Source organism: Salmo trutta, chromosome 22, assembly GCF_901001165.1.
Source record: "Salmo trutta chromosome 22, fSalTru1.1, whole genome shotgun sequence".
Taxonomy (NCBI): Eukaryota; Metazoa; Chordata; class Actinopteri; order Salmoniformes; family Salmonidae; genus Salmo; species Salmo trutta.
In genome coordinates this window covers 13,607,152-13,623,865 of record NC_042978.1, presented here as the reverse complement: position 1 = coordinate 13,623,865, position 16,714 = coordinate 13,607,152, and the positions used below count along the sequence as shown (strand labels likewise).

The window sequence follows — 16,714 nt, the reverse complement described above, 5'->3', positions numbered from 1 at the left end:
CCAACCCTTGGTTACTTTTATGACCCCTCTGTTTTCTGTCTCTCTCTTCCCCCTATTTTCCAGGGAGGAACTAGCCTACAGACTGCCAGAGCTGGAGCAGCCTGGTTCAGACCAGGAGAACCTGGATTCTGAGGCGTCTGTGAGCTCTGAGAGCCTGCTGGAGGAGCGCTGCCACAACTCTGAGCCCGAAGGTCAGTATTAAAGGTACCGTCTCACCCCCCCTTTCCTACCTATTCACACCTGTGAGTTTCTCATTGGCCTACCCGGCCCCGTCTGTCCGTGTTGTCTCTGACGCAGGTCTGGACAAGCTGGTGGTGGTGCATTTAAGGAGGGTGGCGGAGGTCTGCTCTCTAGCAGGTTGGAGGCTCCCAGTTTCACAAGCAACGTTTTGTGTGTTTGCATGAGTGTCTGTGTGGCGTGTCTGTGTGGTGCGCAGAAATATTGACCGAACTAACATGGTGTTTATTTGTGGTGATATTGAGCCCTTTCAGGATGGCTGTTACTCTCGAACTCTCTGAGTGGATGATGTTGGTTTTTCCCCTCCTAACACTTACTTTCTCATCCCTGTTCTCTCCTGCTGAATTAGGCCAAGCTGACCTGGCCCAGAGACCTAAGGCCCCAGGGGGCGTTCCTCTCTCTGCAACCTAGTCTCCTCTGGCTCCACCTCCCGGTTACAACGCCATCGCCCCATCATCCCTGGCACGGTAAAGCTGCCGCCGGGCAGCCCCCGCTGCGGCCCTCAACCCCTCCTGCCAGCCGTGGCTTCAGCCTGATCAAGAGGCGGAAGCAGCCCGCCCGACGCAAAGACGGCACCCAGTCCCTGTACATCAGTCCAGACAAAGACCTGTTCCCCTCTCCCACCTCCTCCTCCCTCTCTAGCTCCACCCCACAAAGTCTCCAGACCACCAGCAAGGCCCTCAGACGCTTCTCAGACCCCGACATCCCCTATAGTGACCCGGCCTGACACAGACAGGAGGCAGAATAGAACTCGATACAGAACTGGATATCTATGGTGGGCCCCCCATCAGTCAGGAGCGGCCTGGAGGATACAGTATGTAGTCTGTTATTGTCCCTGTTGCCATGGACACGGATCATGGATGTGTGTTTATATACTTGTGACTTATGCCTGATAATAACAGGATGTGTCACCAAGCACTTTTTCTACACTTAATATATTGTTGTAGTTTTTTTTAAGAGACAAATGAAATCAAGTTTGCGCGGCCGCATGGACTCTATGGACAAATGTTTTCTTTTTTAAATACTTAGTTTTCATGAGGAAAAACTGCAGGTTATTGCACATTTCCATTCCAAGGTCTCCTTATGAGAAGACCCAAACAGTTTGCTCAATGTAAAGTCAATAGTGCCTTGATTTGCACATTGTCAGTGTACAAATTCGTTGGTAATTTCTACTTTTAATATTTGATGGGGGGGTATCTTTGTATGATACTCTTGTGCTGATTCAAATAAATTGTACCAACTCAAGACATGCTCGAACGAGGACCAAAACACTTGTGATCCAGTTATGGTGCCTTGAACAGCCTTCTCGTCGTAAATGGATTAACGCCACGTTCTTTCCTCTCCATTTCCTCCCTGTATAGGAACTGCTTTCACTTGTCAAAGGGAAAATGGGAGCAGCACTAGCCACTTTCCTCCTGTATGAAAACCGCTAACCCTTGTCAAGGTCTGCATGCTATGTCTTATAAATGGACCTTTTTAGATTCTACTTTCTGTAACGTTTCTGCAGCCTCATACATATGGCTTACTTACATACTGTACCTGCCACTATGTCAATCAGAGGGTCAGGATCACTATCGACTACAGAGGACCCCCTCTTCAAAAGTTGTTTGACATGTAATACTAATGAGTGTTTCCTCACGGAACCAGGCCAAAACAAATACCATGATTTGGGGGGTTTTCACGAAATGTAATCTATAGTCCTTTGGAGGAAGGATTGTTGTCATATATTTTACATTTTGTATCGAAAAGCATAATTGAGAAATAATGAATCGAAGTTGGCATATGTGTCATTTTGGACCTTACCTCGGCTTCCTTTTAAGGCTCCATGATGTTTCATCTGTAGATGCCAAAGCAAAGATTGGTGTCATATGAAGCTTTACCTCTTGCTCTGTAATATGAGTAGTATTTTCATTTCAATAAAACATTTTTTACATGAATTGATGAATGTTGACAAATACAAATTGAATATTGAAAATATACAATTTTTGATTTGTCCCATTTTTCAATATAATATACTTTAGTCTACGTGCATATCAAAGTTCAACAGTGGGATCTCTGCTAGTTTAAGTTACGGCCCATTTTTATCCAGAGAAATTGGCGTAGTAGGCATTGTAGCCAATCACAGCCCTCCTTTTAATCTTGTATCATTGCACATCCTGAAAATCACCAGCAAGAATCCATTTTCACATTCACTCTGTTGGTAATGCTTACAAATTGGATCATAACGCTAAAAATGGCAGACACCCCAGTCTGGAACTTGGATATGCCCGCAGAGTATATTATGTTCAACAATATATGTATCGATAGCAATGATTCTAATCTATCACTGCATAATAATCACCGCTCTATCGGACATAACACCTGAAACATCGCATTTAAAATGAAATTCTTGTTCATACACAATTCTTTTTCTTTTTTTTTTACATTTGAGCTATTGCTCTGGGTAGGAAATAGTCAATGCGTTAGCACAGAACGATAGCCTAGCTCCTGCATCGCTAGAGCTATTGCTTGAGCTAATAGATGCTTGAGGGACCTGGTATTATGAGTCTAATGTATTATCAAATGGCTCCCTCTAGCGTGTAGAGGAGAACCAACCCAATCGTCCAAGCCATTTATTAACGTGTCCAAAATGTGAACCTGAACTGATCATTTGGGTACCTGTTTGGGGTTATTAGTAGGACCCCAGAGCAAAGCGTTAAAGCTTCATATGACACAAATTGTTGCTTTGAAGCATCTACAGATTCAACATTATGGAGTGTTAAAGGAGTAAGGACAAAATATCAGAAATATGCCAGTAATACTTCCTCCAATGGATTACATTTTGTGAGGGGGAGTCTGGGTTTCGTGAGGAATCACTCTGTCCTTCTGACTGCTGTTTGATGTTGTCTGTCTGTGCCTGTGTACTGAGAATGCCAATTGGGAATGTCTGGGATTGAATGGTGTGAATTGAATGATGTGAGCTGTAATGAATATTAACAGGACAATACAGTACATGCTTGTATCCCATGCTGTGGTTTTTAATTTTTGGGACTTACCATTGATTCACCACTAGGCAGAGACAAAGCAAGAGACCAGTGTAGTGAATCTGGATGTTCAGTGTTGAGAGGTCAACCCATGTAGTGAGGCAGCTAATGATATATATATATATATATATATATATATCATCCAACACAAGTGACTCAAAAACAAAGGTGCTGTATGGTCTTCCTGATTTTTATGCCAGTGTATGTAAGGAATCCTACTGATGATGTTGCCCAGATTATTCTCTCTAAACTAAAGGCAGAATCTTGTATCACATTTTTTGTTTTTGTCTGTCCTTACAGTATGAGGAAGTTATCAAAGTGAACTGAGGTAACAACCAGGCTTAAGACGACAACAGGAACTGTTAATCATTTACGCCAACGATGTGTCTATAGTTTCCACAACGCCGGCCACAGCAAAGTTTGATACTAGCCTACGTGAGGTTTCATAACTTTTATAAAACCATGACCAGTGAGAGACTGCTGTTTTTATTCAACACTATTACAAAACACAGCGCACTTTTCCCTACTTTCACTCGCGCTGCAGCTGCAATGAATGAGTAGCCAAGTGTATGGATAGCCCTGCATTTTATTATTATTAGCAACTTGTTTATTTTAATATCATGGAATATTTCACAATCTCTGGTCATAAGAACAACATTTGTGCATGAGGCAGATGTGGAAGCGGTGTGACTTCAGTTAGAAGAGGTGTCCTCTGGAGGAAAGGGAGGAGAGACGCGGACCCTCTGCTGCTCTCTCCCTCCACTGAGACTAATGCCATGTTCAAAACTGGGATTTCCGACTTCAGTGCGTTCTAGACAACTGGGAACTGAAAAAAACGAGATCTGACTGGGAAAAAATAGTTTTGAACGATCATCCAACTCCGAATTCAAAGTTCGTAACTCGGGCATCTTTCTAGAGCTCCAACTTTCCGACCTGAAGATCACTGACGTCATTTGACATACCAACCCTGGTCCTGGAGAGCTATCCTACGGTGGGTTTTTGTTGTAACCAACCCTGGCCCTGGAGAGCTACCCTACGGTGGGTTTTTGTTGTAACCAACCCTGGCCCTGGAGAGCTATCCTACGGTGTGTTTTTGTTGTAACCAACCCTGGCCCTGGAGAGCTACCCTACGGTGGGTTTTTGTTGTAACCAACCCTGGTCCTGGAGAGCTATCCTACTGTGGGTTTTTGTTGTAACCAACCCTGGCCCTGGAGAGCTATCCTACTGTGGGTTTTTGTTGTAACCAACCCTGGCCCTGGAGAGCTATCCTACGGTGGGTTTTTGTTGTAACCAACCCTGGCCCTGGAGAGCTATCCTACTGTGGGTTTTTGTTGTAACCAACCCTGGCCCTGGAGAGCTATCCTACGGTGTGTTTTTGTTGTAACCAACCCTGGCCCTGGAGAGCTATCCTACGGTGAGTTTTTGTTGTAACCAACCCTGGCCCTGGAGAGCTATCCTACGGTGGGTTTTTGTTGTAACCAACCCTGGCCCTGGAGAGCTATCCTACGGTGGGTTTTTGTTGTAACCAACCCTGGCCCTGGAGAGCTATCCTACGGTGGGTTTTTGTTGTAACCAACCCTGGTCCTGGAGAGCTATCCTACTGTGGGTTTTTGTTGTAACCAACCCTGGTCCTGGAGAGCTATCCTACGGTGGGTTTTTGTTGTAACCAACCCTGGTCCTGGAGAGCTATCCTACTGTGGGTTTTTGTTGTAACCAACCCTGGTCCTGGAGAGCTATCCTACTGTGGGTTTTTGTTGTAACCAACCCTGGTCCTGGAGAACTATCCTACGGTGGGTTTTTGTTGTAACCAACCCTGGTCCTGGAGAGCTATCCTACTGTGTTTTTTGTTTTGTTTTGTAACCAACCCTGTTCCTGGAGAGCTACCCTACTGTGGGTTTTTATTCTAACCAACCCTGGTCTTGCTAGTGGCTAACGCTAGACCCGGATGTTGCGTAGCTGCCAAAACATAAGGTTGTTTTACTCCATTGTTTATATTAAAAGACAAAGTTGCCGGCTAGGCCATATTCTACACTGCGTACACAATTATTAGGCAAGTGAGTATTCTGATCTTATCATTGTTTCTATTCACATTTTCAAACTCCAAACCATATAAACTTGAATGCTTATTGGATTTAATCATTTTCAGGTGATATGTATTTGTGTAATGAGAGAGGGTGTGGCGAAAGTGAATAACACCTTATATCAAGGTGTGCATAATTATTAGGCAGCCTCATTACCTCAGGTAAAATGGGCCAAAAAATAAATTTAACTGACACTGAAAAGCCAAAAATGTAAAATGCCTTTCAGACGGATGCAACACACTTTTAAATGGCTAAACTATTGAGGTGTGACCACCGGACATTCAAACGTTTTGTTGCGAATACTCAACTGGGGTGCAAAAAACGCATGGGGAAGGAAAGGCGCAAATTGACTGCAAAAGACTTGAGAAGAATTAAACATCAAACTACCAGGAACCCATTATCCTCCAGTGCCACTGTTTTTCAGAAGTACAAGGTGTCAAGTGCTCAGAGACATGGCCAAGGTCAAGAAGACTGAAACAAGACCACCACTGAATAAGATTCACAAGTTGAAGCGTGAAGATTGGGCAAAGAAATACCTGAAGACAGATTTTTCAAAAGTTTTATGGACAGATGAAATGAAAGTGACTCTTGATGGACCAAATGGATGGGCCCGTGGCTGGATCAGTAATGGACACAGGGCACCACTTTGAGTCAGGTGCCAGCAAGGTGAAGGAGGGGTACTGGTATGGGCTGATACATTGATGAGGTAGTTGGACCTTTTCGGGTTGAAGATGGACTGAAACTCAACTCCCAAACCTACTGCCAGTTTCTGGAAGATTCTTTCGTCAAACAGTGGTACAGGAAGAAGTCCTCAGCATTCTAGAAGGCCATGATCTTTATGCAGGACAATGCTCCATCACATGCATCCAAGCACTCCACTGCTTGGCTAGCCAGCAAGGGCCTCAAAGATGCCTGAATAATGACCTGGCCCCCTTGCTCACCTGACTTAAATCCTATTGAGAACTTGTGGGCCCTTCTCAAACGTGAGATTTACAGTGAGGGAAGACAATACAGCATTTGGGAGGCTGTGGTTTCTGCTTCAGCGAAAATTGATCGTGAACCGATCAATAAACTGGAAGGCTCATGGCAGTTATTGAAAATAAGGGTGGCTGTATTGGTCACTGAATATTTTTGAAAGGCCAAAAATGTTATTGTCATTTTGTGTTCTGTTACACTTACTCGAAAAATTGAGAATAAACAAGTGAGTTGAGAGAAATTTTTAATTTAGTTGCCTAATTGTGCACACTTATATTTCCCTGACAAAGACAAAACTCACTTTTCCTTTGTTAAACATTCAGGTTTGAGGTTCAATAACACTTTGGATTGACTGAGAGCATTGTGTTTGTTCAACAATACAATTAATCCCAAGGAATACAATTTGCCTAATTGTGCACGCAGTGTAGTGTTTCAGGAAGTGAAAGGCACAGGTTAATGTAATGCAAACTGATTTTATTGAGTTTGGGAAAGACCTTGTTTGATCATCACCAAACGAAGCACATTAATTGAGTAGCAGGCAGATACAGTATGTATATGTAATAGATTACACCGTCAGATGAGAGCTTCAACATGTGGGGTTGGTTCTCCTCAGATAGAAAACCCTGATGTCACTGTGTTTTGATCAGAGAACAAGCCTGTTACAGTGAACTTTGGGTCGAGTTCAGCAACACCACATAGCTCAAAGTATAATCCTACCACGGCACTAGTTTGTCATTCCATTAAAAATATAAAACTGCTCGGCCAGGACAAGCTGGCACTCCGTCACTGGCCAACTTCCTTTAAGACAAAGCTTCCCCACTCTCCCTTTACTAGGCATACATTTGATCGTACCAGACAGTTATATTTAATCAAAACTGCTATCCAGACATTTCCAGAGCAAGACCTTATGGTTCATTGGTCCTAGAGTTTCTTTCTGCTTCATTTAGTTAAAACAACTGTTTTGCCTTACTCTAGTGTCCCGGATACCAGTTTTGATTGAATAACAACCTCATTCACAATGCCCCGTCAACACCCTCCAAAACAAAAGATAACGTAAAAAAAAAAATAATGCAAAAGCAGCCAAATGGATTAAAGGTCTTGGAAGTGCTCCTGATAAAAATCAGCATCCAAAGAATAAATGAAATAATTAAGGTGTAATGTTTTAAAGAGAAGGTTGTTCCCTGATGATGCTTTCATTGTTTATGTGCGTTGTGCTAAAGCGCCGCTCTCGCCTTGTACGCTCCTCTCCTTGTACACGGCTATAAACACCGGGTACTCCTGCCTCCGTCCCGCTGACGACAGACCACCTCTGGTCATGGGACGTCCCGAAGACATTACTTCTTTGCATGCTGCTCAACAAAAAAAAAAGGAATAAATCAGATGGAAACAACTGTGTGTGTGTGTGTGTGGTCAGGATATTCAATAGATCTGCTACAGATGTGGGGCAAAATATTCTAGGGATAATTATCACTTCTTGACCAGGACCCATTTGTCTGGACTTGGCAGAAATACCGTACTTCGCGCTGGGCAGAAATCTGTGGTTCTTGGTGTTAGGCTAGCTGAATTTAGAGAGTGTACTCACAGCGGCGTTCAGGGCTTGTTCCAGGTCCTCGACGATGTCCTGCTCGTCCTCCAGCCCCACAGACAGACGGATCATTGTGTCACTGATCCCCAGGGCAGCCCTATCACTCTCAGGAACAGACGCATGGGTCATTATCGCCCTGAGAGAGAGAGGGAAAGAAGAGGGTAATAAAAAATAGCTCAATATTCAAAAGAGAATCCATGTCTTAAAGTACAAAAAAAAGCTTATTTCTGATAAAGGACAAATTATGCTGGGGTGTGTATAACGTGCCCCAATTAGCAGAGTATCTTTGAAAGCACTTGGAAATAGACATTTTATCATGACACTATTGGACAGGTATGATCAGAGGCTGTCTGGGCTCTTTTAAAAAGGTCCTTACTACTGAAAAGTGTCTGTTCCAGGTGCATAGGAGTCAAAATAAGAATACTGGAAGAAAGAGACCCACACACTGTCAAAGGGAATAGATCCAAAACTGAGGCTTGAATGCCAAATACATTTACGTCATTTAGGAGACGCTCTTATCCAGAGCGACTTAGTGCATTCAGAGCCAGGTGGGACAACCACATAACACGGGCATAGAAAGTACATTATTCATCAATATCGTAGCTATCAGTAGAGAGAGCTAAAAGGGGGATTATTTAAGATACTTTTTGAAGAGGTGGGGTTTGATGTTTTCAGAAGATGGGTTAGGACTCTGCTGTCCTAGCTTGGGGGGGGGGGGGGGCTGGTTCCACCATTGGGGTGTCAGGACAGAGAAGAGCTTGGACTGGGCTGAGCGGGAGGGACAAAAGACCGGAAGTGGCAGAACAGAGTGCTCTGGTTTGAGGTGTAGGGTTTGAGCATAGCCTGAAGATAGGGAGGTGTAGTTCCGTTTCAACTAGAAGCCAGTGGAGTGTGCAGAGGACCATGAGAGAACTTGGGAAGGTTTAAAACCAGGTGGGCTGCAGCGTTCAGGATAAGTTGCAGGGGTTTGATGGCACAAGCGGGGAGCCCAGTCAACAGCAAGTTGCAGTAGTCCAGACTGAATAGGACAAGTGCCTAAATTAGGACCTGCTGCGCTTCCTGTGTGCGGTAGGGCTGTACTCTACGGATGTTGTAGAGCAGGTATCCCCCCAAAAAAATCACAACCGCTACTCTCACGGGAAACCTAACATTTAGAAACGAAACATGACAATTTGAAAAATAAGCCACGGGAGTTTGAGCGAGAATAAAGACTTTCGAGTTGTAAGACGCAACAGACACCATTAATAAGAAGAGTCTTAGCTTCGAGAGGCTAGGACAGGCAAGCCCCATACTATTGTGGATGACTTAATTATTCCTGCTACCGTGGATAAGGCTGGGACAATGCTGGAGGAAAAGGCCCCAAAAAAACTACAGACAATGCCTTCATCAAACAACACTGTTTCACGACACATCAGTGACATGGCAGGAGATGTTTTGAAACCATTACTGCTTCGCATACAAGCCAGTGAATTCTATGCGTTACAGCTGGATGAGTCAACAGACGTGGCGGGCCTGGCACAGCTCCTGGTATATGTCCGTTACATTTATGGGGGTCAATTAAGGAAGACGTCTTCTGCAAACCACTGGAAACCAGGACAACAGGAGAGGATATTTTTAAAGTACTGGACAGCTTTGTGACGTCCAATTGACTTTGGTGGTCAAGATGTGTTGGTATCTGTACTGATGGCGCAAAAGCCATGACAGGGAGATATAGTGGAGTGGTAACGCATGCGCAAGCAGTTGCTCCCGACTCCACTTGGGTACACTGCAACATCCATGAGGCTCTTGCTGCCAAGGAAATGCCTGACAGCTTGAAAGACGTTTGACACTACAGTGAAAATGGTTAACTTTGTTAAAGCAAGGCCCCTGAACTCGTATTTTCTGCACTTTGCAATGATATGGGCAGCGACCATGTAACGCTTTTACATCATACAGAAGAAGCACGCTGATTATCAAGGGGCAAAGTATTTTAAATTGAGAGATGAGCTTAAAGTTCTTTACTGACCATAATTTTCACTTGTCTGACCACTTGCATGATGACGAGTTTCTCACACGACTGGCCCATCTGGGTGATGTTTTTTCTCGCCTGAATGATCTGAATCTAGGATTACAGGGACTCTCCGCAACTATATTCAATGTGCGGGACAGAAATTGAGGCTATGATTAAGAAGTTGGTGTTCTTCTGTCTGCATTAACAAGGACAACACAGGTCTTTCCATCATTGTATGATTTTTTTGTGTGCAAATAAAAAAAGCTTACGGACAATGTCAAATGTGATATAGCGAAGCACCTGGGTGAGTTGGGTGCGCAATTACTTTCCCGAAACGGACGACACAACTGGATTCGTTATCCCTTTCATGCCGTCTCCAGTCCACTTACCGATATCTGAACAAGAGAGCAACAATTGTAACAAGCGGTTCTGTGAAAATGTAATTTAAATTAGAAGCCACTGCCAGATTTCTGGATTGGACTGCGATCGCGCTGTTAAGACACGGATGCCCTTTGCAACCACGTACCTATGTGTGGATTCTCGGCCCTCACCGGCATGAACTAAATACAGGCACAGACTACGTGTGAAAAATGACTTAAGACGGACTCTCTCCAACCCAAAATTGCTGAGTTATGTGCATCCTTTCAAGCACACCCTTCTCATTAACCTGTGGTGAATTATTCACATTTAAATTAACAAATACGGTTTAATATGTGAGATAGCAAAATAATTGATTCTTATTATTTGTGCCCTGGTCCTATAAGAGCTCTTTGTCACTTCCCACGAGCCAGATTGTGACAAACTCACACTCATTATGTTTTAATACATGTATTGTACAGTGTGGGGCAGGCTTACAATGATGGCAAAAAAACAACATTTGAGAGTGCGCTGACCCTGGTCCTAGAGGGGGTACAGCTGGAGGTTGAATGTTTGAAGGGGTACGGGACTATAAAATAAGTTTGGGAACCACTGTTGTAGATCATGAACCTGCAGGAGCAGGTCACTGCTTTGATGTTTGCAGAGAACAACAGGGTGTTGTCCATGGTCACGCCAAGGTTCTTTGCACTCTGAGAGGCCGACACTGTGGAGTTGTCAACCGTGATGGAGAGGTCTTTGAGCGTGCAGGCCTTCCGAGAGGAAGAGCAGTTCCGTCTTGTCGAGGTTGAGGCAGTGGGCCGACATCAACGTTGAGATATCTGCCAGGCATACAGAGATGAGTCTCGCCACCTGGGTGTCAGAACCCCCTTCTACGTGGTGCAGACACAGATCTTCTCCACGTCACCTGGTAGCTACGGCCTGCCAGGTAGGATGCAATCCAAGAAGCAGGTGGAAGGCGAAAAGTAGTTGAGTGTCATCTGTATAGCAATGATAGGAGACCATGTGAGGATATGACGGAGCTGAGTGACTTGGTGTATAGAGAGAAGAGGGCCTAGAACTGATCCCTGGGGGACACCAGTACTGAGTGTACGTGGTGCAGACACAGATCCTCTCCACGTCACCTGGTAGGTACGGCCTGCCAGGTAGGATGCAATCCAAGAAGCAGGTGTGTGTGCCAACAATTTACACTGATGATGGCCTGAGGCCACAATGTTTGTTTCACCTTTTATTTATTCCCTTTCTTGCACTATGATATTCTTTGGGCACCATGATGTTTCTATAAACATCTTTATTTTGCATTCAAGCCTCAGTTTTGGATCCATTTATTTTTGACAGTGTGCAGGTCTCCATTTCTTCCACTATTAAACAGGTTAAATGTATTGTCTGATTCAAGTTGGTTCCAAATAAATACAAGTATCTTAACCACCGCTGCCCCCTTATGGCATTAAAAGTAAAGCAATTCAAATACTGTACATTTTCATACCACAGCATATTAATTGGTTCAGCTGAAACATTGTGATTAACAAGACTAGTGGAATAGTGAATGAATCGTAATATTGTAGCAGTTTAATGTTAAGGTTTATTGATGATATTTGGGTATACTTACGGATGCTCTGCCAAGCTTTCATAACCACCGAGGCTCTCGGCAAGTGCAAACAACTTGAAATCAAAAAAACAGCACAAAACGTTATTGCAGTGTCCATCCGTGATTGAATCCTCAACACATACTGTAGTAAAATACAATGATGCCCGATTCATACTATAAGAGCCGATCCTTGCAGTCACTTCCAGCAACTACGCTGTATGCATAACCATATCAGCCCAGTACAGCTCTTGGCATTGTCGTGTCAATCACACATTTTGTAATTACCCTTAAGTTGCTGAGGAACATTGTGGCGTTCTCCAGTGTTCCCTTTATGTAGAAGGTGATCATCCCTGGGCAGCCTGTGCACTGTTTCTTCATCAGCTCGTGCTGGGGGTGGGAGGGCAAGCCTGTAGAGTGGCGAGGAAATAACAGGAAAACCAGTCAGTCAACTGTTAAGATTCATTAACCACAAGATGCAGTCCATTCAAATCACAGAGAATATGAGGGTAAGTGGAGATGCATGTGCTGTGTGACTGAACTGTGTTTATACTGGTCCAGGGAATTACCAGAGTGACTACATTGATTTAAAAAAAATATATATAATCCAGAAAGCAGGTCATGTCAAAATGTTCCATGTGTTTTATACAACATACAGAAAAACTAGTTAGACATTTTGATATCCCTCTGTCACCTGGGAAGATGACTCGGTCCACCCTGGGGTCGGCCTCCAGGAACGTGGCCACTGCCAGGGCGTTCTTGAAGTGCTGCCTCATGCGGAGGTGCAGGGTTTTCAGGCCGCGGTTACACAGGTAGCAGTCAAAGGGGGACGGTACCGCGCCGAGGGCTTTAGGGTCAGGATTAGGACACAATAAGGAAGAACAAAGTGTTACAAAACATACCAATCAGTCCCTCCGACAAACAACCAACAAGTGTGCTATACAAAGCCGCCTTTATCAGCGGTTTATAATTGGTGGAAAGCCCTGGCATCACGAGCATGTGCGGATGTTTGATGAGCGAAAGTAGGTCACAAGAGTTGAGCAACTGCTTCACTGAGAAGTTCAAGTGCTTCAAATCATAGGGTAAAAATGTGACGGTTTATCACCTAAACATACATGGCTTTTTCCCAGTTGCTATTCATTAATCTCTCACCATTCTGTAGAAACCTTAGTCGGTCATACAGGTCCTCACGGTTCACAGACACCAGGCCCATTACAACGTCACTGTGACCTGTCAATCAAATATTTAAACTCAGATTTGATCAAACCCAATGGGAATTCTCTTCAGTCAACATCAATGTACAAACAGTGTGTACCTACCATTCATGTACTTAGTAGCTGAATACATGCATATGTCTGCGCCGAGGGCCAAGGGGCGCTAAAGAGCAAGAGACAAGCACAGAGTATATTTGGGTTAATCAATGACTCGGTTTGAGCCAGTCTATGAAGAGAGGAAACTTAAGAGAGCGTGAAGTGAAGGAACACCGATTTCAAATCATTGATCTTTATTCATCTCCAACGGTCACTGGGCTGAATGTAGCAATGCATAACCAACAACAAACATAATACTGTACCAGTCAAAAGTTTGAAATCACCCACTCATTCAAGGGTTTTTCTTTATTTTGACTATTTTCTACATTGTAGAATAATAGTAAAGACAAACTATTTTATCACACATGGAATCATGTAGTAACCAAAAAAAAGTGTTAAACAAGTCAAAATATATTTTATATTTGAGATTCTTCAAAGTAGCTACCCTTTGCCTTGATGACATCTTTGCACACTCTTGGCATTCTCTCAACCAGCTCACCTGGAATGCTTTTCCATCAGTCTTGAAGGAGTTTCCACATATGCTGGGCACTTGTTAGCTGCTTTTCCATCACTCTGCAGTCCAACTCATCCCAATTGGGTTGAGGTCAGGTGATTGGAGGCCAGGTCATCTGATGCAGCACTTAATCACTCTCCTTCTTGCTCAAATAGCCCTTACACAGCCTGGAGGTGTGTTGTATCATTGTCCTGTTGAAAAACAAATGAGTCCCACTACGCACAAACCAGATGGGATTTTGTTTTGCTGCAGAATGCTGTGGTAGCCATGCTGGTTAATTGTGCGTTGAATTCTAAATAAATAACCGACAGCAAAGCAAAGCACCCCCACACTTCACGGTGGGAACCACACATGCGGAGATCATCCGCTCACCTACTCGGAGTCTCACAAAAAACATGGAAACCAAATATAACATTTTTTGACAGAATTCCACCGGTCTAATGTCCATTGCTCAGGTTTCTTGGCCCAAGCAAGTCTTCTTATTGATGTCCTTTACTAGTGGTTAATTTGCAACAATTCCACCCTTAAGGCCTAATTCACGCAGTCTCCTCTGAACAGTTGATGTTGAGATGTGTCTTGAACTCTGAAGCATTTATTTGGGCTGCAATTTCTGAGGCTGGTAGCTAATGAATTTATCTTCTGCAGCAGAGGTAACTCTGGGTCTTCCTTTCCTGTGGCGGTCCTCATGAGCCATTTTCATCATATCGCTTGATGGTATTTGCGACTGCACTTGAAGACACTTTCAAAGTTCTTGAAATTTTCCAGATTGACTGACCTTCATGTCTTAAAGTAATGATGGACTATTGTTTCTCTTTGCTTATTTGAGCTGTTCTTGCCATAATATGGTCTTTTACCACCCCTACCTTGTCACAACACAACTGATTGGCTCAAACGCATTAAGGAAAGAAAATCCACAAATTAACTTAACAAGGCACACCTTTTAATTGAAATGCATTCCAGGAGAATACCTCATGAAGAGTGTGCAAAGCTGTCATCAAGGCAAAGGGTGGCTACTTTGAAGAATCTAAAATATATTTTTGTTGAACACCTTTTTGGTTACTACATGATTCCATGTATTATTTCATAGTTTGTAGAAAATTTCATATGTTGAAAATAGTAAAAATAAAGAAACCCTGGAATGAGTAAGTGTGTTCAAACTTTTGACTGGTACTGTATATCTATAAACAAACATTTACATACCTGGAAGTAGGCAGACATGAAAGTGTTATCCACAACCACCACGGTATCACGGTTGTATTGGTGGACCACATCTGCACAGGCCTGGATATCCACCACTTTCATAGTGGGGTTGGTGGGGGTCTCGATCCATACCAACTACATAAAGAGAAAATAAAAGAGCATATTTTTTTTAAATAGAAGTTCAACAGGTGTTTGGGTTTCATAGTTTGGCTCCTAACCAAAAACTCAGCTATAACATGTAGGGACTGGAGAGACAAGTCACAGTGAGAGTGAAGCACCTCATTGAATTCTCAAATGAAGTCCGATTACCTCTTGACTAACGGCAAAGCTCAGGGTGGAGCACTTAACATAAAGAACAAAAGGGAAATAGAAGCGCTGATGCTGGATGACATCTATTCTTGTACAAATAAGAAACCTGGGTTGATTTAGGCAAAAATAAATATAGTGAAATAAGGTAATTAAGTAGACTTAGAATTCCACTCACTTTTGTGTTCGGCTTAAGAGCAGCCTGGAGCAACTCGATTTTGGTGCAATCAGCAAAGGACACAACCAAGCCAACTTCTGAAGCAATCTTTCGGAAATAACGATTGGTACCTGTAGAGAAAAATCAAATACAACTTATATGTGTGCGATCTTCCACCCACAACGTTGTCTACCTTTTGGTGGTTCTCTAGACAGTTTTACAGACACTGTGGGCCACGTCTCACCTCCATACACATCGTTCATGCAGACAATGCCATCTCCAGCTTTCAGCATGTGAGAGATGGTCATAGTCGCAGCCAGCCCAGAGGCAAGAGCAAGACCTACACAGGAAATGCAGTTAATGATAGTTCAAAGAATACATTATCTTCACATGAGGCTAGTTAAAGATTTATTTTCTACCTTTTTAGGCTATACATTCTCTAACTTGTTAAATTTTTATTAGATACAAATTCACGAGGAAATGGTGTCTGACATGAACACTTACAGTGTTTTGCGCCATCCAGAGCAGCAACAGCCTTCTCCAGACAGTTTCTGGTCGGGTTTCCACTCCGACTGTACTCAAAACCCTGATAAAAAAAAAGTACATTTAGAGAGCACACATTTGCCACAGCTTCTATAAATAAACAGATGCTGGTACTGATGATCACCTGGCCATTAATGATTCGGTAAAGTCGAATAAATCGTTAACTTTCACTTTCAATGTTCGGCACAAAAAAGCGAATTTCCCCATCACTGTCGGAGGTTGCGCAAACAACATTCTGACTGTGTAATAAAATGGGTAACGTATGTGCTAGGCAGGGAAAGACTAGCAACCATACTTTCATACATAAGAATATTAACACCAACATTTTCCCTAAAAATTCGTTGAACGGGACCGGTTCAGTATACCGGATTGGTATAAAGACACCCCATACGGAACTAACAGCCTTCGATACCAGACACCAAGGTTATTGCATCAGGCAACTTACAGCATGATCTCCAGGTCTATACTGCTTGAACGTGGTGGACAGGGAAATAGGTGGCACCACAGCCATAGATTTCCATTGCTCCGGTTCTTGCCCAACGTGGATCGCCTCTGTTGCGAAAGATTTGAACTGCGGGTGGAAACCGCTAGACAAGTCGTTTTGATGGTGTGAAGAAGCCATGTGTTGTTACAAATCCAGTCCGGTTCCCTGAGAGTGATGTGTCACTATGCCTTACCGTTGAATACTGTTAAATGAAAACTAAATTGCGATTTAACGGCGACGTGTAATGACCAAATCCTTTCTAACCCAATCACCACTTCTCTACAAGGGGAGGATGTCACCGATTGGTATTTCAATAAGGACTTCCCGTAACCCGAGTTAGCTTGTGGCT

General features: G+C 43.4%; 2 protein-coding genes across 6 annotated transcripts in view; one reads left to right on the top strand and one right to left on the bottom strand.

The window, feature by feature from the left end:
* LOC115158136 (unconventional myosin-IXb) overlaps positions 1-3,243 on the top strand; it is a 105,035-nt gene extending 101,792 nt beyond the window's left edge. For all 5 annotated transcript variants that reach the window (XM_029706715.1, XM_029706716.1, XM_029706717.1 and 2 more), the window contains 3 exons: positions 64-191; positions 298-357; positions 587-3,243. In XM_029706715.1, coding sequence (XP_029562575.1) covers positions 64-191; positions 298-357; positions 587-648 — 250 coding nt within the window. In that variant the 3' untranslated portion in view covers positions 649-3,243. The remainder of the gene's footprint in view (positions 1-63; positions 192-297; positions 358-586) is intronic.
* Positions 3,244-6,769: 3,526 nt separating this feature from the next.
* On the bottom strand, positions 6,770-16,714 carry LOC115158134 (cystathionine gamma-lyase-like). Its single transcript, XM_029706712.1, has 12 exons — positions 16,327-16,714; positions 15,843-15,924; positions 15,583-15,678; positions 15,360-15,469; positions 14,876-15,010; positions 13,171-13,228; positions 13,004-13,081; positions 12,546-12,698; positions 12,140-12,261; positions 11,876-11,928; positions 7,899-8,037; positions 6,770-7,665 (listed from the first exon to the last, which is right to left on the bottom strand). The coding sequence occupies exons 1-12, from the start codon at positions 16,501-16,503 to the stop codon at positions 7,651-7,653; spliced, it is 1,218 nt and encodes a 405-aa protein (XP_029562572.1). The 5' UTR covers positions 16,504-16,714; the 3' UTR covers positions 6,770-7,650.